The sequence below is a fragment of the Spinacia oleracea genome, chromosome 1 (genome assembly GCF_020520425.1).
Source record: "Spinacia oleracea cultivar Varoflay chromosome 1, BTI_SOV_V1, whole genome shotgun sequence".
Lineage (NCBI taxonomy): Eukaryota > Viridiplantae > Streptophyta > Magnoliopsida > Caryophyllales > Amaranthaceae > Spinacia > Spinacia oleracea.
In genome coordinates, this window is record NC_079487.1 from 5,572,627 (window position 1) to 5,594,484 (window position 21,858).

The 21,858-nt window shown below is 39.5% G+C and overlaps 1 protein-coding gene across 1 annotated transcript; it reads left to right on the plus strand.

Annotated features, from left to right (window-relative positions):
* Positions 1 to 7,884: 7,884 nt before the first annotated feature.
* Positions 7,885 to 20,944, plus strand: LOC130462631 (uncharacterized). The gene is made up of 4 exons (XM_056831318.1): positions 7,885 to 8,071; positions 9,692 to 9,927; positions 18,670 to 18,944; positions 19,957 to 20,944. Exons 1-4 carry the CDS (start codon positions 7,885 to 7,887, stop codon positions 20,942 to 20,944), a joined length of 1,686 nt encoding a protein of 561 aa, XP_056687296.1.
* The last annotated feature ends 914 nt before the right edge of the window (positions 20,945 to 21,858 follow it).

Here is a 21,858-nt window from a genome sequence, read left to right on the forward strand (position 1 = left end):
TTAAAAAATGTCTACCCTATTTCAAAAACCTGGATACGCCACTGTTTAGAGGGGATGTAATCTGAGCATAACTTAGGATAGGGAAAGACCTCCTCAACAAATTTAACATGACGTGAGGCGTAGGTGCGCTTAGTAGGGGGGTTATAGAAATAATATGCACTTTCAGTAGGAGAGTAGACAAGAAATATGCAAGGAAAAGAACGAGAATCGAGCTTGTGAGTAGAGTAAAGACGCAACCATGGATATCATAGACAACCAAAGTTTTTCAGTTTATGATTATTAGGAGGAGTATTAAAAAGATTGAGATAAAGGTAGGAGTTATTCAAGGAGGCAGTAGGAAACCTATTGATTAGATACGTTGTCGTAGCAAAAGCATGCGGCCAAAAGTCAAGAGGAAGATTGGCATGGGACAAAAGTGTAAGGCCAGTTTCAACAATGTGTCTATGATGACGTTCGGCATACCCATTATGATCGGGTGTGTGTGGAGGGGAAGTAAGATGAGATATTCCATTAGAGATTAAATACTCACCACCATTATCCGAGAAAACACGAATAATAGGGCGTTTGAAATATTTTTCTACAAGAGCTCGAAATCGTAGAAAAACATCAAACGTATCAGACTTATTTTCGAGGGGATAAAGCCATATGTACTTAGTGAAATGATCCGCAAAAATCACATAGTATTTAAAATCATCATAAGAGTGTAATGGTGATGTCCATACATCAGTGAAGATTAAATCAAGAGGGCCAGTAGAAGTAAGAGTAGATAAAGAAAATGGCAGTTTGTGGCTCTTATTCATATTGCAAGAATTACAATGCGAAATTGATAAATATAGCCGGAATTGCTAGATTAAAACTGGAGTTTAAGACTCCTAAAGTTTAAGAAACCGGATGTCCTAGGCGATGATGCCACTCATGCTTGAGGGACTTGAGAGATGCAAAGACTCGAGGAGGACTTGGATTCCATTCATAAGTTCGGACCTTAGCTAAACCTTGGAGGAGTGTTTTACCCGTCGAAAGACCCTTGACACGAAAACAAAGAGGTAAGAATTCAATACCAACATTTTTATCTTGACAGAATTTATTTATGGACATAATATTTCTAGAGATGGACGGAACATGTAACACATTAGAAAATTGAAAAGAGGAATATGTAGTAGAGATTGAGAAACAGCCAGTGTTATGGATGGGAAGTGAAGAGCCATCCCCAATCATGAGCTCCTCGGTGCCATCATATGGAGAATTAAGATAGAGGTTTGCTAAATCATTGGTGACATGGTGCAAGGCACGTACCACTGTCAAGTAGCCATGAGTTTGAACATGAAGGACCAACAATGGCTAGATGAGCATGAGGGGGTTGATAACCCTTCTAGAAAACCTGTGCCTGAGTTGCAGTAGGCACATTAATAGTGGGGAAGAGAGCTTAAAAAGTTGTATACTGATCGAGAGCATGACTTTGGTTACAACGCCGGTGTCATTTTCCGAGAAATTGTTGGTTGGCTCTAGTATTAGCAGCAACAACATTAGAGGTACAGGGATTAGGGAGTAAATCCGAGTTGTAGGCAGTAGTTGCAGGGACCGAGTGTTGAGGTCTTACCTTGTAGGTTGCTGCATGTACATATGCAAGAAAGCAAGGAGAAGAGACCATTGAATTAGCTAACAGTTCCCTGGTAATGAGTTTCTCATGTAATTCCTCGAAGGAAATAAGTGAGTCCATAGCATTAATAGAATCAATAATAAGCTTGTAAGTATAATAGTCAAGGCCAGATAATACCTTGTCAACGATATCTTCATGGTCCATCAGTTTTCCCATGCATGGAGGCGAGACGATCAGTACATTGCTTGATGGCTTACATATACTCAGAGATGTTGCGGCTACCTTTGGTGATTTTGGTGAGGTGTTCCTTGACTTGTTTGAGGTGTCCACGAGAGGGATTCGCATAGGTGGAGGCAAGAATGTTCATTGCCTCTTGAGTAGTGCTCCCTCCGTTCCTTAATGTTCTACCCGTTTCTATTCTAGGCGTTTCTAAAAGTTCTACCTAGTTTGAATCTTTTCTATTTTTGGCCATATATTTTTTCCCAAAATACCCTTATATCCCCTTTTATTTACCAAAATACCTAAAGATTCTACCCAAATTCCCACCAAAATTTCCCAACCCCTATTATTTAATTCATCTCCCTTCCCCATACACTCACTCTCTCACCTCCTTTTGACCATCATTTTCACACGTCTCTCTCCTCATTCTCTCCTTCTTCCTCTCACATTTTTGTCTCTCTCCTCCAAAAACTCTCTGATTTTCTTCATTCCTCTTCTTCTTCCTCTCACGATCTACTCTCTCTCCTCCAAAATCTCTCTTATTTTTTAAAAATCTAGATTTCTCTCTTCTGCAAAATCTCTTTGTTCAGGTTTTCGACAAATCTTAACCATGAAATCGAATTTATGTGGTGAAATTCTAGATCTCTGCCGCAATCACCACCACCACAACCACACCTCTGCTGCCTCCACCACCATCCTCTAGAAAAAAAAACTATATATAAAGGCTTTAGATGGTGAAATTCGACCATAAAAGTTCTTGATCTAGAGTTTTCATGGTCGAATTTGACCTCTAAATATTCTAAATCTTGGATTCATGGTGAAATTGTAAATTTTTATTTTACTTTCTTGATTTATATGGTTCAAATTTGTCGGTTTTTATTTAATTTTTATCGTTCGAATTTATGAATTTGTTTATCTTTATTTTTATGGTTCGAATTTGTTGATTTTTATGGTTTGAAATTGTGGTATGATGGTGAATTTGTAGGTTTTATGGGTGGATTTTTTGGGATTGATGTTTCGATTTTTTTAGGGTTGATGTTTGAATTTTTGGGTTGGTGTTACGAATTTTTGGGTTCATGCATGTTTCTGCTGGGTTTGATTTTTGTCGATTTTCTGCTGGGTTAATTTTGTTCGAATTTCTGGGTTGATTTTGGGTCGAATTTCTGGATTGAATTTTCGTTTGAATTTTGGTTGAATCAGATTTTTTCTGATTTTTGACTATTTTAATCAAATATCTCCCATTTCCCTTATTTCTTTATTATTTTCTCTCTCCTTACTTTATTCTTTAAAAACGAATATCTTACACATTCTTAAACACAATCATTTCTCTTACACCCAATCATTACACCCAAACCAAGATTCCAATTTTCTTAAAAACCACCCAAGCTTCACAATGGGTAAAACAATAAGGAACAGAGGGAGTACCGGATTGTGAGACAAGCGGAACAAGATCTTGAGAAGCCCTACAAGAGCAACAAAAGCCAATTGATTATGGAGAAGCCAAGGGAGTGCAGCGGGATTAATTGCGGAGGTACCATCATCAACAACAACGGACGCAGGAGGAGAGGGTTCGTTCCATGAACGAACTTGTAAAGATCATACCCTAGGAGAGTAGCCTTGAGCTGGATACGCCAATCTATATAATTTGTAGGGATGAGATTGATGGCATTGTGAAATGGAAGACGGTGAAGGGCTTCAAGGAATCGGCATAGTTGGGAATGAGGGATTGGTTATCGATCGAGAGACATAGTTGTGCCGAAGAGAAGAATAGCAAAAAAATATGGATCGTAGCTCTGTGATACCATATAAGAATAGAGAAGATTATCAGTGATTTATATATACAGGTAAAGTGCCTTTAAACAGGCTTACATAGGGAAGTAACCCTAGAAGAGATAATTACTAAATATTTATTATTTATTATCCTATAATTAGAGATATAAACAAAAGAATATAATCTACGTAACAAACTAACAAACTAAAGGTAACTATTGACTTAATAAAACTAGTTTAATGTGAATACTATTTATCTTCAACATAACGGAGGACTAATGATGCGTTGTTAGTAAGGGTATTTTGGGTATTAAGATATTTATGAGGGGCATTTGGTGAATTTTTGAAAGTCGAGGGGCATTTGGTGAATTACGCCAAAACTCAGGAGTATTTCATGAAAAAACTGAAGATATTAATGTTTCAAATCGTGCATTGGTAAACGTGACTAAATAATTGTGTCATTTAAATAAGAACATAGGAAGTAATACTCACCTACAAATCACAACAACAAAATTGCAATTGTCACATAAAAAATATGGATTTCCCAAAAAACTTTACATACTGTTATTATCTCAATCTAACTGTCATATTCTTTAAGTTCATAGATAAAAAGCTGATGTCCTTAATCACATGGGATACAGCCCCACAATCTAAGGGAAAGAGAGACCATTAAAATCACACAAGAGGCAGTATTACATACTACTCCATAACATTTATTTTCATATACTAGAAAAAAAACTGTTAAAGTAAATTATGTGAATAGTACAAAACGTCAAAATGGTGCAAATAATTTGGGACGAAGGGAGTAGTTTTATGGTTCAAACTTATTAATACATTATACGTCTCTATATGTTGCTAAATTAGAGTTTATTCGTGCATGAAAATTTAAGGGGCGAGTCGTCCTCTTGCCCTAGACAACTCAAATCATGGATTTTATACTCGTACTTGTAGAACTTTTCAACGGAAAATTTGTTGAATGGCTTATTGGTTCTTCGATTCGTGTATTAAGTACGATAGATTATTAAATACCACTCGTACGTACTTCATAATCATGTAAGGTTTTGTTAGACTTGACTCCTTATATATTTATTATAATATCTACTTTTATGAAAATTTTACTTTTTTGTTTGACTTTTTTTATTCAATGGAGAAGAAGAGCTAAATGTTTACTTATTTATGATTGAATCTAATGATTGAAGATTTGTAGTGACAAACGTAATAATTAAAAGAAATATGTCTACTAGAGTAAATAACAACGAACTTGTTTGGGTGCCAAATTGGCTCCCAATTGGGCCCACAGCCCAAAATCCCACAAGGTTACAACAACAAGACATTTTCCCCCTCAAAGGCTAATCAGCCACCTACAAGGCCCAAGGCCCATCAAGTAATAAATGACCTATTGAGGCATTTACTACACAAACACTATAAATAGGCCGCCAAGGCTCACACCTCAAGGTACGTCCAAAAATTATCGCCTTCACACTACTCTAGAGAATTCTCTCTAGAATCCGAACCAAGTACTTACCTAGGCATCGGAGGGGATTTCCTCGGAACACCCCCGAGGCCAGTTACTTTGCACATTGTGCAGGTATTTTCGGACACAAATCAACTACCCAAGCAAGATCTTCTGCATCAACGAATAGGGCCTTCATCCGAAGCCCATTGTTTCAACACCGGAATAATTTAGCGTCGTCTGTGGGGATCATACTTCAAAGCCTTGAGAAATGTTCATACAGACTCAGAGTCCGAAGCAGAGGTGTGCGTCTAGTAAGAGATACTCCCACGGTAAGTGGCACAACCGCAACTTAGCCAGGCTAACACCGCTGTGTCTTCTAGACCCCCAATCCCTACACGGGAATAGCTCGCTGCAGCCATAACCATAATGCAAAACTTTCTTTTCAACGAAATAGAACGAGGGTTGGCAAATGACCGTCGCGAGCGGAGGAGGATAAGGCGACGGATAAACCTGGAGCCACCACCTAGAGGAGAGGTCCCTAGGTCTGACCAAACGCTCCCACCGCTGACAGGAACTCATCTAACGTCAAGGTGGATGGAAGATACGTGGGACACTCAAAAAAGGGCTCAACAGCAACCAGGGTGTTTCAGATCTCCCACCCCACAAACTTTCAGAAGCAAAACTACAAGCCAGCACACTCGGACCTGAAGCTCGGTACTCAGCAAGTTGAGACCTTCGGTTCACGAGAGGATCGACGATTCGAGCAGGTCCGACGATCGGCCCCAAGCCAGTAGCCGAACCCCTGGAAGAAGAAGAAGGAGACAAGATAGAACTCCTAGCCCCCAACGCACCCCCAAGCATTCTCGCGCCGAGACCTCGAGGAGTGGAGGAATCAGAGCGAGGCTAGGAAGGAAAATTATGACTCCGACATCCTCCCCATTCATCGAAGAGCTGGTATTGGAAGAGATCCCGAAGGTAAGGTTGCCCGCGCACCTAACATATAACGGGACCACCGATCTAGGAGACAACACAACTTCATACGAGCAGCATATGTCTCTGTGTCCCCAATCCGATGCGTGTTGGTGCAGGTACTTCCCAACCACGCTGACCGGAGTGGCGGGAGAATGGTTTAGATCGCTGCCGAAGGGGTCAGTTGTCAACTTCGGTGATCTGAGTGAGAGGTTCAAAGTGCAATTTGTCAGTAACAACCGGCCCGAGAGGACTACTGCAAAACTCACGGCAATACAACAAGAAAAGGGCGAAAGCCTTCGGAACTTCATGGCCTGATTCATGAAAGAGTCAACCAACATTCCCAACTTACGGCCCGATGTAGCAATCTTCGCATTGAAGCACGCGCTCCAGGAGGGAAGGTTCCGCGACTCCATGAAAAACCCCACCAAAATAACCGATGTGTTGCAGATGGCAGATGCATTCATCAGAACCGAGGAGTTCAATAAGGCTGCTGCCAAAATAAAAATTCCTCGAAGCCGAAGGATGCAAGAGCCAATCAGAGCAAGCACGAAGGCAGTTCGAGGAAGGGGAAAGAGAAGCAAGGTGCGAGAGACGGAAGCCCGAAGAAAGAAGGGGAAAAGGGTGAACTTCAGCCCAAATACACAAACTACACTCCGCTCTCTCTTCCCCGAAAAGAGATTTACAGCCTCCATAAGCACGATGAGAAATAGCAGAAGCCAATCAAGCTCGGGTCCAACTCCCTTCATAGAAACAGAAACATGTGGTGCGAGTTCCATGGCGACTTCGGCCATAACACCGAAGAGTGTAATCAACTGAAGGATAACATCGAGGACCTCGTCCACAGAGGATATCTCAAGTAGTATTTGGCTAGCCGAAGGGAAGGAGCGCTGCAAAAAGGAAAAGGCTCCGAGTGGCAAGCCACAGGAACCACCCCAAAAAAGAATCTACGAAGCCACATGGCACAAGAAGAATGACATCCTAGTGGTGTTCGGGGGGCAGAGGTCCACCCATGCTAACAAGAAACATTTGAGAGCTCTCTCCCACCGAGTGAACTTCAGCGCTGTAGGGGAAAAGGAGCCCCATCCTCCAAACATGAATTTCACTGCTGATGACTGCCTCAGAGTCCAGTATAAACACCAAAATCCACTGGTAATTTCCATGGATCTCAACAACCACAATGTTCACAGTGTATTGGTCGATGGGGGAAGCGCCGTCAACATCATCTTCAGAAATTGCTTTGAGACCCTGATCCTCGAGGAAGGAGAGGATTCAATAACGAAGGTCAACTATCCGCTGATCGGATTCAACGGCTCCGCATCAATTACCAGTCATAGTCGGCAAAGGCCAGGTTATAAGAAATATAAGAGAGGAATTCTTAGTGATGGATTGCGATTCGGTATACAATTTCATCATGGGGCGGACCATGATTTACAAAATGCAAGCAATCCCATCCACATACCATCAAATGATGATATATGTCTCGGACGCAGGCTTTGCCGAGCGAGTTAAAGGAGATCAAGAGGTCGCAAGAAGAACTTGCCATACTGCCATCCGAAAGCCAAGACTGGGAGACGGTTCTGAAGATGAGTAAGAAAAGCAAGATCCGTCAAGAGAGGAAAAATAGGCAAAGAGGAGAAAGGCCGGGTCGAGTAGTCTGGTAAAACCCACAGAGGTTGATGCTCGTCCCAAAACTCTTTCTCTCGAGCCAGACCAAGAAATGGAGGATATCTTCCTCGAGGATGGTTCTGATAGGAGTATCCGAATAGGCATGGGCCTAAGATCGGGACTTTGAATCTCATCCAGCTGCTGAGGGATCACAAAAGACATCTTTACATGGTCGGCGGCTGACATGCCAGGGATAGATCCGAAAATGATCTGCCATAAGCTGGATGTCGACGTTGAAGCCCGACCAATCAAACAAAGGAAGATGAACTACTCCTCGGAAAAGAATAAATCCATCGCCGAAGAGGTGAAGAAGCTGCAAGAAGCAGGCTTCATTGAGCCGTGCATGTACCCCAAGTGGCTGGCCAATGTGGTGATGGTCAAAAAAGCAAACGGTTCATGGCGCATGTGCGTGAATTTCACGGATCTGAACCGAGCTTGCCCCAAAGATTGCTATCCTCTAGCGAGGATAGATCAATTGGTAGACTCAACAAGCGGCCATGCACTGCTGAGATTCATGGATGCCTTTTCAAGACACCATCAGGTGTTCATGCACCCTGACGACATAGCAAAAACCGCATTCAATCCGAGTGAACGGGTGTTCAAATATAGAATGATGCCCTTCGGCTTGAAAAGCGCCGGAGCAACCTATCAGAGGCTAGTTGTGAAGGAAATAATGCCCTTGGTCCAAGTACGCATTTAATGTTAAGTCTAATAAATGCGGTTCAGTATTAATTAAACAAGTTAATAATTCAGTGAGATCAAATGAGCTGAATGCCCAGCTAGAGGCCGCTTCAGTTCAAGTGGAATTAATAACATTAATCCACAGCTTACTCTTGACTGAACCCGTAGGGTCACACAAATAGTACGTAAACGGATCAAGTATTTAATGGCATTAAATACTCCATCTATGGATATTCGGAATCGACGGATCTTGGTTTCAGTGAATAATCCGGAAACGATGATATTGCAGGAAACGGAAATATGGATCGTATCGGAATATAAATATTATCCAAGTCGTAGATGTTGCAATATTAAATATTAAATATTTGTTCTATTAAATATTAAATATTATCCAAGTCGTAGATGTTGCAATATTAAATATTAAATATTTGCAAGCCGGAAACGGAAATATTAAATATTTGTTCGAAACGGAAATTAATTCCGGAATCGGAAATATTAAATATTGTTCGTGTCGGAAATAAATTCCGGAATCGGGAATTTAATCGGAAAGCACATCGTACGAATTAGCATCGGACGAGGCTTGCTAGACGAAGGCCCAGCACGAAGCCAGGCCCGCGCCCAGCAAGCCAAGCGCCCAACACGAAGCTGCCAGAGCCTCGCCAGGCCCGGCGCAAGGCCAGGCCCAGCAAGGCCATGGGGCACGCGCGGGCTGATGCTCGTGGGCTGCGAGCAGCGCCTGCTCGTGTGGGCTGTAAGGCCTGCGCGGGTTTGTGCGATGCTCGTAGTCGTGCACGCTCGTGTTTGTAACGAATCCTAATCCTATCGGAATTCGTGCATTGATTAAATCCTAATCCTAAAAGATTAAATTTATTATTTAGAGTTCTATTAGAATTCTAATTAATAAATCCAGATCCTAGTAGGATTATAATTCCTTTCCATAAACTCTATAAATAGGTGCCTAGGGTAACATATTTACATCGAGGATTGAAGTATTCAAAGGTACGATTTTCAAGCAAAATCAGCCACAAACACTTGCCCTATTTAGCCGAAAATCCTAGTACCTTAAGTGCGATTCTAGTTGGTCAATCTTAAGGCGGATCCGGACGTGCTGTGGACTATCTACGGAGGGACGACACTTGGAGTCCTAAAGACTTGTTCTTGTTCGGTTCGGGCGCAGCTAGGGAGGGCACGCTACAAAGTGTATGCATCTAAATTATGCTAAATGATTATGTGTAAATAATATGTTTCCTGGCTTTATGGTTTTTCCGCATGATTTATGTTTAGTCATATGTATCATAACCTAACAAGTTGATTACGTCTTTGCTGATCAGAATATGTGGACGATTCCATCGTGAAAAGCATTAAGGAAGAGGACCATATCAAAGACCTGGCCGAAACTTTCGGCAACCTGAGGAAATATAAGATGAAACTGAATCCGAAGAAGTGCGTCTTCGGGGTTAAATCAGCAAAGTTCCTGGGCTTCATGGTGAGCGAAAGAGGGATTGATGCAAACCCGGACAAAGTCCAGGAAGCATTAGATCTGCCCGAGCCGGAGACAAAAAGAGACGTTCAAAGGCTAATTGGCAGGTTAGCTGCGCTGTCGAGATTCATCACGAGCCTCTTATTATTTTCATAATCTAAATTGCATGAACATGGTTAAATTTTACAAATTTGCAAAGAATTAAAGGGGTGATTAATTTTCGTAATTAATTGCAAATTGCGTTTATTTAATTATATGTACGCAGTTTTTCGGCAGTTTCTTCGTTACTCATCCAAATCGAGTGATTTTTGTATCAATTCCGCATGTAAAAGGCATTCTAAATTTTGACAAAAAAAAAAATATTTTTCGGCCGAACCCAGAATTCCCAAATTCGAAGCCTAACTATGACTTTCCGGAGGTTTTAGTTTTTCGAACGCAAAAGTTTATAAATTTAAGATGTTAAATTAAGTATTTGCGATTCTTGTTGATAAATCTTGAGTTTTTGATTGACCTACAGTATATGTTTAACAATTATGAATGCCTAGACTTGTTAATTATACAACCTAATTTGTAATTATGATTAATTTGTTGAAATTCGAATAATTTAGAATCGATTTGTTTTTCATAATTAATTAATAATTTAATTTGGTACCAATGATTAAAATCCACCATAAAAATTGTTAATTTATGTTAAATTTTTAATTTTTATGACCTAGATTTGAATCCATGTTAATCGGAAATTAATTAATTAATAAATTTTCGATTTTCGCCCTAAAATTATGAAATTGATATGATTTATTAATTTGCCATTAATTTTAAATTAAAAATTTTAAATTTTTATGAAAACGCTCATGAATGTTGCACGCACAAAGCAATGGAAGCTACGTGTTACCCTTAAGGGGTGTTGTATAGTGCGGGCATGCGACGACGAGCAAGGGAGCTCGTCGCCCGTGCGGTACGAAAGCAGCGAGCAACATAGCGTAGCGCGCGCGCGAAGCAAAGGAGATGGTCGTGTGTGCTATGCGATGGGCGTGGGCGAGGGGCAAGGCAAGCAAGCAGTCGCGTGTGGGCAGCAAGCGAGCTGCGCCAAAGCGCGCACTGCCTCGCGCCAGCGAGCGCTTGCTCGCGTGCAGCGAGCAGTGCCTTGCGAGGGTGAGCAGCAGCAGACGCGACACAGCACAGAGGCTGCGCGCATCGTGGCCAGCGATGGCTGCGTGTGCGTGTGGCCTATGGCTGTGCGTTGCGTGGTGATGTGTGTGCCTTGTGTTACAATTAAATCGTTTTAAATTTTAATTTGAGATTTTCAGTTGGAGTAATTTTAATTAATTTTAAAATTAATAATTTAAATTGTTTTCTTGGATTTTAATTTTGAATATTATAATTATTATAAATTTTAATTTATTCTAATTATTTTACTAAAATTAAAAACCTTGAATTAATTTAAATTCGATTGAAAATAAATTAAATAAGTGGATTCAATTATAAATTTATATGAGCTTTAAATTTTAATTAAATTTGTATGTTTTCGGTTAGACTAGAAATACATTTTTATGTTTAAAATTAGTAAAGCATATGAATTTATTGGTTTAAGTGGGAGCAATTTTAGTCATAAACTCTTGATTAGGTCTACAAATCCTTTAAGGTTAAACAACTTGATTATAATTAACCCTTGATTAATTGCTGCAAATATTTATGTGATGCATAACGTGTTTTAACTAACCAGCTATGTGGGCCATTCTTGATAATGAATGGGTGAATGGTATATATTGTATATGTACTGCTTTGCAGGTTATGAAGCGACTAGTATGGCCCAAATAAGATAGAAAATATCGTCTGCGTAACATTAATTTGAATGTAATTGGTCTAAAGCACCAAATTTGTTTTTCAATTCAAATATGGTCTGCATACCATCAAATAGTTGTAATTAGTTTAATTATAGCTTATCCTATTTGAAGAAAATGGTGCCTCCCACGGGGAAATTCAAGACGGAGTTTCCAATCCATTTTCAAAACGGACTTTGAAGTTGAAGCTTCAAGATGAAGTCAGGCCATACTAGATCACAATTATCTTATGCATGCTTTAAGTTATTCATTGCTTTAAATATGTCTTAATTATGCATGAGATTATGGCTTGATTATGTTGCATGATTAAGGATTTTAGTTCACTTAAAATCTAACCAACATAGTAAGAGCCTTAAGTTCCAAACATAAAATTGAGTTAAAAGGTGCCATGCCAAAATAACACTTACTTGGATATCCTTTTTTCATCGATCTTAGTAATAGTTTTCCGCCATAGCGAGGTGTTACTTATTGATACTAAAGGGGTAAGGTACACAAATAATTGTGAGTACACGTTAGTTTTGGTGAAACTCAACGATATAAGTAAAGGAGTCCTTTTATGTCGTGGAAAAATCGATAGGTTTACCTAATAAGTTCTTAGACGTACCTATCAACCAAGAGTAGTTTCTAGACTATTAGCAAAAGGCTTTTGCTTACCTAAAAGATTTTAGAATTGAGTCTAAATACATAATGTTCTTAATTCTTTAATGGTTTTAGGGTCTTGGAATCATTTTATTCACACCTGCCGGAACAATAAATTCGAATAAAATGCCAATAACTTGTTTGAATTGCATGATTGCTTTAATTTTCAAGTTATTACTCATGATAAATGTTTAGACTTTGCATGCTTCAATGTATGTTTTAATAATTGTTTATAATTTAATATCTTGCACTGCAATAGATCCTTTTAGAAAGGTAATAGTAAATTTCCTCGATTGGCAGTGAATCCAAGAACGATTTAAGAAAATGAGAGAAAATGAGCAATTTAAATGTACGTTTCTTATAGAGACTTTTGTGGTTGTTTTCGAATATCAAAGTCGAATGGCAAACCAATTGGTGCTTGTGAATTCAAAATACAATGTAGTTTTGAGACCATAAAGCATTGAGTTTAAACACTCACCTTTACCAATGGTTAACAACCTAATATCTTTTTCCATTCAATTCTCGAATGAGTCTAGTCCCTAGACATTCGAATAGATCGATGCTTAGAGAACTTTAGAAGCTTCTGGTAAGATCATCTAGTTGAAACAGAATATTCAACATAAATTAAAATGGTAAGAACCTTGTTGGAGTGACGTTGGACATGTCTAACAAAGTATAAAAGTCAACACTAGAGATTTCAATTCTTAAGTTTATAAGAAAGGGTACAAGAAATAGGAAAACAAGGAACAAGTGAAAGGAATTTACAATTCCATTTCTACCTAAACGTTTATGTTTAAAGAGAAGTAACCTAGCAATAAAACTTCCTTGGTATCATATACCGCTTGAGGTTCTTACTTCGGTAATAACTCAAACAATGGAAGCTAGGCTACACTAATGGCCTACAAGTGGGAAATGAAGCATGGCAATGCTACATTAGTTGTAGGGTCATCTAGTTTGTTTTAAGTCCTTTCAAAGGCTGGAACTTAATGGCTATTTTGTTCCACAATCAGCATACCTAAATTTCTGTTTTCAAACACAGAAAGACTCACATTCAGAAGAACAAAACAATGTTTGTTTGTTTATTTGAATGAAAAGGTCATTTACGGGTTGAGTCAATATGCTTGATTAAAACAAACAAATCTTTAACAATAAAACTTTACTAGGTTCAAATCAATCTCTTGATTTGAGTTCCACTAACCTTTAGCATTGTTGCTTAGACCATATCAACAAGTTAACATTCAAAAGCTCTATTTTTATGGACTTTTGAAAGTTGATTGATTTCTAGATCAATTTGAGACAAGTAGTCTTACTTGTTGAAAGTAACAAAAGATATGGACTATTGTTAGAACGCCTAGACAATAGAGTTCAAAGCTAAAGAAAGATTTTATGACTTTATTATTTCACATGGATTTGAGTGAATATAGGTTTATTTACTCAAATGTGATATAAGTTGGATCTGTTTGGCTAGTTCAAAGATTTAGAAGTATAAAATCCACTTGGCAAGAAATCATAAAGATCTAGGTTAGATCATGTTGTTGATTACTTATACCAAGAATGATCATCAATGATTGTGTGTTGAAATTTCACGATCTAGCTCCATAAGATATGGTATATCTAAGTTGGAATGATCGAAGTCGATTAGTACTTGATTCGATCAATGATGGATCATAAAGACTTTTCCTATAATTTCTAAACAAAATGCTCAACTACCACCAAACTAAACCAAATTCATCAAAGCTATTGAAAAGTAATTTCAGAATATCTTTTCATAATATATATCTAGAGAGTTGCCAAACTCAGTGGGAGCTTAGCGTTTGTTATTCAACAAACTAAGGCCCAAGTATAGATATATGTTTCATTGTGATTTATTCAAATGAGACACAAGGGTATTGTTCTACCACGAATTTTTGAGAACATAATGTTTGTTTGCTCGAAATAATGTCCTTTTGGAGATTCGTTTCCAAAATGACAAGTGGGAGAAAATAGACCTCGAAAGTCTTCGAGGCGAACAACAAACATAAACGGACATTCCGGAGGATTTTCGAAGTTCTTTAGAAAATCCGAACACGTATTCTTTAAGGACTTTAGAAGTGGCTTTAAAGAATAGACATCTCTTAGAGGACTTCACAAGTGCTTCAAGGAGAACAGAATATTCAAAAGACTAACAAGTGGCTATTGATATTCTATTGTTTGATGTTCTATACCCTAGTAGGCATGGAGTTCAGGTCACTGAAGCTATGCAATTCTTCTATTAGATAGTGAATAAACCTACAACTTGCAGTCAAACTATTATCACGTAGATTAATGAGTTTATGACTCGTAAGAAAGCTATGACGAAACATAGATTCCCTAAAATGGTTAGAGGCCATATAGACTTAATGTTTAATTGGTTAAAGGCCATAAAAACATACTCAATGTTTTGATGACAAAATAGAAATTTTGTTGATTTGCAAGAATAGTTTCACACCTATTGGTTGCAAGTTTGTTTTATGAATAGAACCATCAAACATGGAATTGTGTTCACACTCAAAGCTAGATTAGTTGCTAAAGGTTACAAGCAAATTAACGGCGTGGATTGTGTTGAAGCCTCATGCATAATCATATTGCTCAAGTCTATAAATCAAGCTATGATTGCATATTGGTACATATGGCAATTGGATAACAAAACTTATTCCTCAATCAAATGTTGGAATAACTATGTACCTGATATGTCATAGGATTTGTGGATCCAAATAAATACTTGAAAAGGAAAGCTAGCTTATGAAATCTAAGTACAGATTTAAGCAAGCAATTGGAAATTGGAATTGTATTTTAGTGAAGCTAATAAGTATTTTAGTTTCATAAAATGTACATGATTCTTATAGATATATAAGAAGTTTAGTGGGAGTACATAAAAACTTAATTGGTCCTATGTGTATCACACACATATCTCTCTATTGTGGAATAACATTCAAATGCTAGTGACTTAGGTTTGAAATTATTCATCAATGATGGACCAAGGCGAAACTTAGTACATACTGGGTATCAAGATCTATTTACAAAGATCTTATATTATTGTTTAGGATTAAGTAATAGCATTTACTAAATCAAACACGAAAGACTCCATTGGAGATATTCGACCCATTTGAATAAATCTAAGTAAGGAATGTTTGAACTATGTATAAGCATTTACTAAGTTAAACATCAAAGGATCCAAGTGAGATTCTTAAACCTATATTATATGTCAAAGAATTTAGCTGGATTCAGTATCTTCTGAAATTGAATGAGCTAAAGTTACATGAATGGAATTCAATTGAGAATAATTCTGCAAAAGAATTTATCATGTATGATATAATATGAGGATCGCCAAAAATGTATCGTATGGCTTTAGGCATAACGAACATATACCAATCTATATTGATCTAAGTGAAGATCAACTAGATTGAGATCAAGAATACTTATGGTACTTGAAAAGGTACATAGGAATAGTTCGTGATTCAAGGAAATAAAGATATGCTAAATATTGATGCTACACGCATAAACACTGGTAAAGGATCAAGCAAGATCCCTTTGGAGTTAACCATTGGCAAGGACGAGCTATAGAGCATCGTGTTTTGAAATGGAAACACGGATCGGAGACCATGAGTTGTTGCGTGGGAAATTAAATATTAATTTCTATGTTCTAAGATACAGCTGGAAAGTCTTCCACATATCTGTGAACTGCTTGGATAAGTAAATCCAAACAAAGCATCACTAGCAACCTAAACAGTTGAAGTAAAAGTACTTATTGCCTAAGAAGCAATAAAACAGAGTTGTTTATATTAATGAGTTCTTCATTGAACTTGGGAAGATCACATGTCTGTTGACTTAATGGTTCTTCATTGCAAAATGCGTAGAACCACTAATGTAGCAAAAAAGACTAGATCACAAAATAAACATACTCAAAAGATCTTATCATCATATCTCGAAAAACATTCGATGAAAAGGATATTAAGATTGGAAAAACATGATAACTAAACCTATGCAACAAGTGAGAAACAACACTCACATTGTGGCACTGGAAATCAAGCATAGCTTTGAATTCCACGAACTGTTTTAAAGATGGGTTTGAGGCCCATGGTTGTAAAACATTGGGGTTGAACATTTATCATATATGAAATGTATTTTCATATTCCATTTAATATTGGTTTAATATTAAATGATGAGTCCCTTCAATTTGACGGTATATTCAAGATAGACTGTCAGGACCAGTCCTGTGACTAAGAAATGTCTATCAAGTGAACTTGAATGTCAAAAGTTGAAAATGGTCCCTGGTCGGAGTTTTCTATAAAGATGGACGCATAGAAAACGTTAGACGACTAGAATGCAAGATGACTAGTAATTCTGTTTCTTGAACTATGTGGACATGGAAATGTCGTAATCATTTGCATAGATACTTACTTTGGGAAGACTAGTATCGGACAGACCTATGAAACTTTACTGTAAGAGATGAAAATCTGTCATAAGTAAATTTCATTAAAATTATTAGACACTAAATCCTCAATACCTGAGTGATTTGAGATTACTTGTTTGAGAACTGGTTACTTTGACGTTGACCAACCGTCGCACCGTAAAAGGAGGCTATAAAGGCAACGCTCAGGTAATCACCTATCAAACGAAGTCTAATCTTAAGATCGCAAGATTGGGATTGTCCTCCCATAAATCGGGATGAGATGCTTAAAAGTTGTTCAAGGCCACTCGGAGAGCTAGAAACTGCAAAATGCATGGCCGTGCTCGGATGAATCATAGGCTATGATTATCTGTTTATTTGATCAGTTGAACTCTAAAACCGAGAAACACCTCTGGACATAATAAGGATGACAACTCTTACCTTACGTTCAAGAGCAAGCATCGAGCGACAAAGGAATTAGGAAATGCACACTTGTCCCTAAGGACTCCCTAAGGACAAGTGGGAGACTGAAGGAAATAATACTCTTGGTCCAAGTATGCATTTAATGTTAAGTCTAATAAATGCGGTTTAGTATTAATTAAACAAGTTAATAATTCAGTGAGATCAAGTGAGCTGCATGCCTAGCTAGAGGCCGCTTCAGTTCAAGTGGAATTAATAATATTAATCCACAGCTTACTCTTGACTGAACCCGTAGGGTCACACAAATAGTACGTAAAAGGATCAAGTATTTAATGGCATTAAATACTCCATATATGGATATTCGGAATCGGCGGATCTTGGTTTCAGTGGGAGCTAAGATCGTCAAAGGCAAGCAAATGAATAATCCGGAAACGATGATATTGTCGGAAACGGAAATATGGATCGTATCAGAAATATAAAATATTATCCAAGTCGTAGATGTTGCCGGAAACGGAAACATAGTACGTATCGGAAAATATTAATGGAAATGGAAATATTGCCGGAATCTGAAATATTGCCGGAAACGGAAATATTGTCAAAATCGGAAATATTATCGGAATCGGAAAATAATTTCGGAAACGGAAATATTAAATATTTGTTCGAAACGGATGCGGAATCGGAAATATTAAATATTGTTCGTATCGGAAATAAATTCTGGAATCGGGAATTTAATCGGAAAGCGCATCGTACGAATTAGCATCGGACGAGGCTTGCTAGACGAAGGCCCCGCACGAAGCCAGGCCCGCGCCCAGCAAGCCAAGCGCCCAACACGAAGCTGCCAAAGCCTCGCCAGGCCCAGCGCAAGGCCAGGCCCAGCAAGGCCATGGGGCACGCGCGGGCTGATGCTCGTGGGCTGCGAGCAGCGCCTGCTCGTGTGGGCCGTAAGGCCTGCGCGGGTTTGTGCGATGCTCGTAGTCGTGCACGCTCGTGTTCGTAACGAATCCTAATCCTATCGGAATTCGTGCATTGATTAAATCCTAATCCTAAAAGATTAAATTTATTATTTAGAGTTCTATTAGGATTCTAATTAATAAATCCACATCCTAGTAGGATTATAATTCCTTTCCATAAACTCTATAAATAGGTGCCTAGGGTCACATATTTACATCGAGGATTGAAGTATTCAAAGGTAAGATTTTCAAGCAAAATCAGCCACAAACACTTGCCCTATTTAGCCGAAAATCCTAGTACCTTAAGGGCGATTCTAGTTGGTCAATCTTAAGGCGGATCCGGACGTGCTGTGGACTATCTACGGAGGGACGACACTTGGAGTCTTAAAGACTTGTTCTTGTTCGGTTCGGGCGCAGCTAGGGAGGGCACGCTACAAAGTGTATGCATCTAAATTATGCTAAATGATTATGTGTAAATAATATGTTTCCTGGCTTTATAGTTTTTCCGCATGATTTATGTTTAGTCATATGTATCATAACCTAACAAGTTGATCACGTCTTTGCTGATCAGAAGGGAAGGAACGTCGAGGTTTATGTGGATGATTCCATCGTGAAAAGCATTAAGGAAGAGGACCATATCAAAGACCTGGCCGAAACTTTCGACAACCTGAGGAAATATAAGATGAAACTGAATCCGAAGAGGTGCGTCTTCGGGGTTAAATCAGCAAAGTTCATGGGCTTCATGGTGAGCGAAAGAGGGATTCATGCAAACCCGGACAAAGTCCATGAAGCATTAGATCTGCCCGAGTCGGAGACAAAAAGAGACGTTCAAAGGCTAACTAGCAGGTTAGCCGCGCTGTCGAGATTCATCTCGAAAGCATCGGAAAAAGGGGCACCCTTCTTTAAACCTCTCAAACAAAAAACCCTCCCAGGAGGAGAAGCAGAACCAGTCAAGAAAAAGGCATCCCGAGGAAAGTGGATCCCGAGCTAACGTGGGAACATGAGCAAAGAGATGTGTTCCAACAGCTCAGGGCCCACCTGGCCCAACTGCCGACACTAGCCAGACCAAAAGAGGGGGAAACCCTATACTTATACTTCGCAGTTAGTCCAGGGACTGTGAGTGCAATACTCCTTCGGGAAGAAGAGAGGAAGCAACATCCAATCTACTTCACCAGCCAAACTTTAACAGGTGCCGAAACTTGGTATCCCCTCATAGATAAAAATAACTTATGCATTGGTGGTAGCTGCAAGATACCTAAGACCCTAGTTCGACTCTCATAAAATCGTGGTGTTAACCGACCAACCACTGGAAAAAGTGCTAGATAAAATCGAGAGATCAGGGAGATTGGCCGCCTGGGCCTTTGAACTTTCAGAGTTCGGCATCAAGTATCAGCCGAGGACAGCCATCAAGGCACAAACACTCGCTGACTTCTTGGCTGAATACTCATATCAAGAGGTGTTAGACGGCAGAAAGAGAACTTGGGAGGTCTACACTGATGGATCTTCCACAATTAATGGTTATGGAGTCGGGGTCGTGCTGATACCTCCAACAGGAAAAAGCATAGAGTATGCCCTGAAGTTTGGTTACAAAGCAACCAACAACGAGGCCGAATATGAGGCCGCAATCGCAGGGATAGAGCTTTGCCTATCTCTGGAAGCCGAACATGTCTGCCTCAAAACTGATTTACAGCTTGTACCCAACCAGGTCCGAGTGGATTATATATGAGGTCAAATGGACAAGCATGACAGCTTACTTAGCAAAAATTAAATCATTAACGTCAAAGTTAAGATCTTTCGAAGTCATCCTCATTCCCCGAGGTCAAAATACACAAGCTGACGCATTATCAAAACTTGCAAGCTCGACGCTCATCGACCTAAACACGTCGGTCCATGTGGAAGTGTACCAAGAAAGAAGCATTGATCTGCCACCCCCCACAGTATGCAACCTGCGCCCCGAGCCTAGTTGGATGGACGCGATCATAGCATACAAGGAGAAGGGGGAACTTCCCGAAGACAAGCTGCAAGCAAGAAAGTTGAAAAGGTTCAATAGATGGTTCATAATCTATGCCCATGGAGAGCTCATGAGGAAATCCTTCTCATCCCCACTGCTGAAGTGTGTCGGACCAACTGATGCCGACTACATCCTGAGAGAAGTCCACCTGGGCATATGCGGAAACCACATAGGAGGAAGATCCGTGGCACATAAGGCACTCCGAGCCGGATACTCGTGGCCCACCATGGTTTCTGAGGCAAAAACAATGACAAGAAAGTGTGAAAAGTGCCAGAAGTTCGCATCGGCAATCCATCAACCAGCTCAAACCCTACAGTCAATACTCTACCCTTTACCATTTTCAAAATGGGGATTGGATATCATTGGCCCATTCCCCTCGGCTGTAAACCAGAAGAAGTGGTTGATTGTAAGAGTTGATTACTTCAGCATATATATCGAAGCCGAAGCAGTTTCGGCCATCACAGAAACCCAAGTCCGAAAAATCATATGGCAAAACATCATCACAAGGTTCGACATACCAAGGTTGATGGTCTTCGACCATGGAAAGCAGTTTGATAACACCCCGCTGCAAAACTGGTGCAAGCAATTTGGCATACATCTAGCCTACTCGGCAGTGTGTCATCCTCAGAGAAACGGGAAAGCCGAAGCTGCAAACAAGCTGATCCTCAACGCACTCAAGAAAAGAGTGGAAGATGAAAAGAGCAAGTGGCTGGAGGAATTTCCAGGAACACTCTGGTCCCTTCGAACCACCGAGAAAGAGGCCATTGGACGAACACCCTTCAATTTGGTATACGGAGCCGAGGCTGTCATCCCCGTATCGAAACAGAAAGCTTAAGGATCTAGGCATACAACAAGTATGGCGGAGTTCATGGAGAAAGCAATGACCAACTCCTTTCCGAAACACTGGATCTACTGGATGAAGCTCGAGACGATGCCATAACTCTGAACGCAGCCTATCTACAAAGAGTCAACAAGCACTACAACCGAAGGGTCAACGCCAGACCTCTGAAGGTCGGAGACTTAGTGCTCAGAAACGCTGCAGCTGTTCAGAAAGGTAGGATCCATGGAAAGTTCTCGGCAACTTGGGAAGGACCCTATACCATTCACTCTAAAAAGAGACGTGGCACCTACATGCTTAAACAATTAGATGGACATATCTTGAAGAACCATTTGAATGTCGATGTTCTCAAGAAATATTTTGTATAAGCAACACCCTTTGTAACCCAAGTAAGTTTTTTAATGAGAAGAGGAAGGTCGTTGGCCCCATGTGTTTCATTAAAGGTATCTCCTTATATTGTACTTTATCACAATTTTATTATATGCATGCCGTTTCGAGAATGATCTCCGGATTACCGAGCTTAAAACTGACATGGGATAACCATTCCTTGGATGAAAATCCAAGAAAACCCAATATAACCAAGTAGGGTCCCGTCCAAAATCCTCAGATTTGCGGAACCCTAGACAAACTTTGTTCGCAACAAAAGTCGCTCGAAATAGTTAGAACACGCCCTGCACAGATCCACGGATCGCAGAACTTAGACTAAAAATCGGAGCATATACCCCCGGGTATCCGAGGTCACATAACTAAGAGAAAGGCTAGTAGTTTCTTGCCCAGATCTCAGGATCACAAGAAATTGGAAGAACAAGCAAGTTTCTAAACAGATCTTCGGATCTGAAGAACTTGGATTAAAAGAAAGTCTCTGAACAAATCTTCGGATTTGAAGAACTTGGATTAAAAGCAAGTCTCGG

What these genes read in the sequence shown, in the direction of transcription:
- LOC130462631 (XM_056831318.1), top strand. Translation starts at nt 7,885, where the DNA reads ATGATCTGCCATAAGCTGGATGTCGACGTTGAAGCCCGACCAATCAAA. An exon ending in GATGGTCAAAAAAGCAAACG is followed by an intron (nt 8,072 to 9,691) that starts GTTCATGGCGCA and finishes TTTGCTGATCAG; the next exon opens with AATATGTGGACGATTCCATC. An exon ending in GTTCAAAGGCTAACTAGCAG is followed by an intron (nt 18,945 to 19,956) that starts GTTAGCCGCGCT and finishes AAAACTTGCAAG; the next exon opens with CTCGACGCTCATCGACCTAA.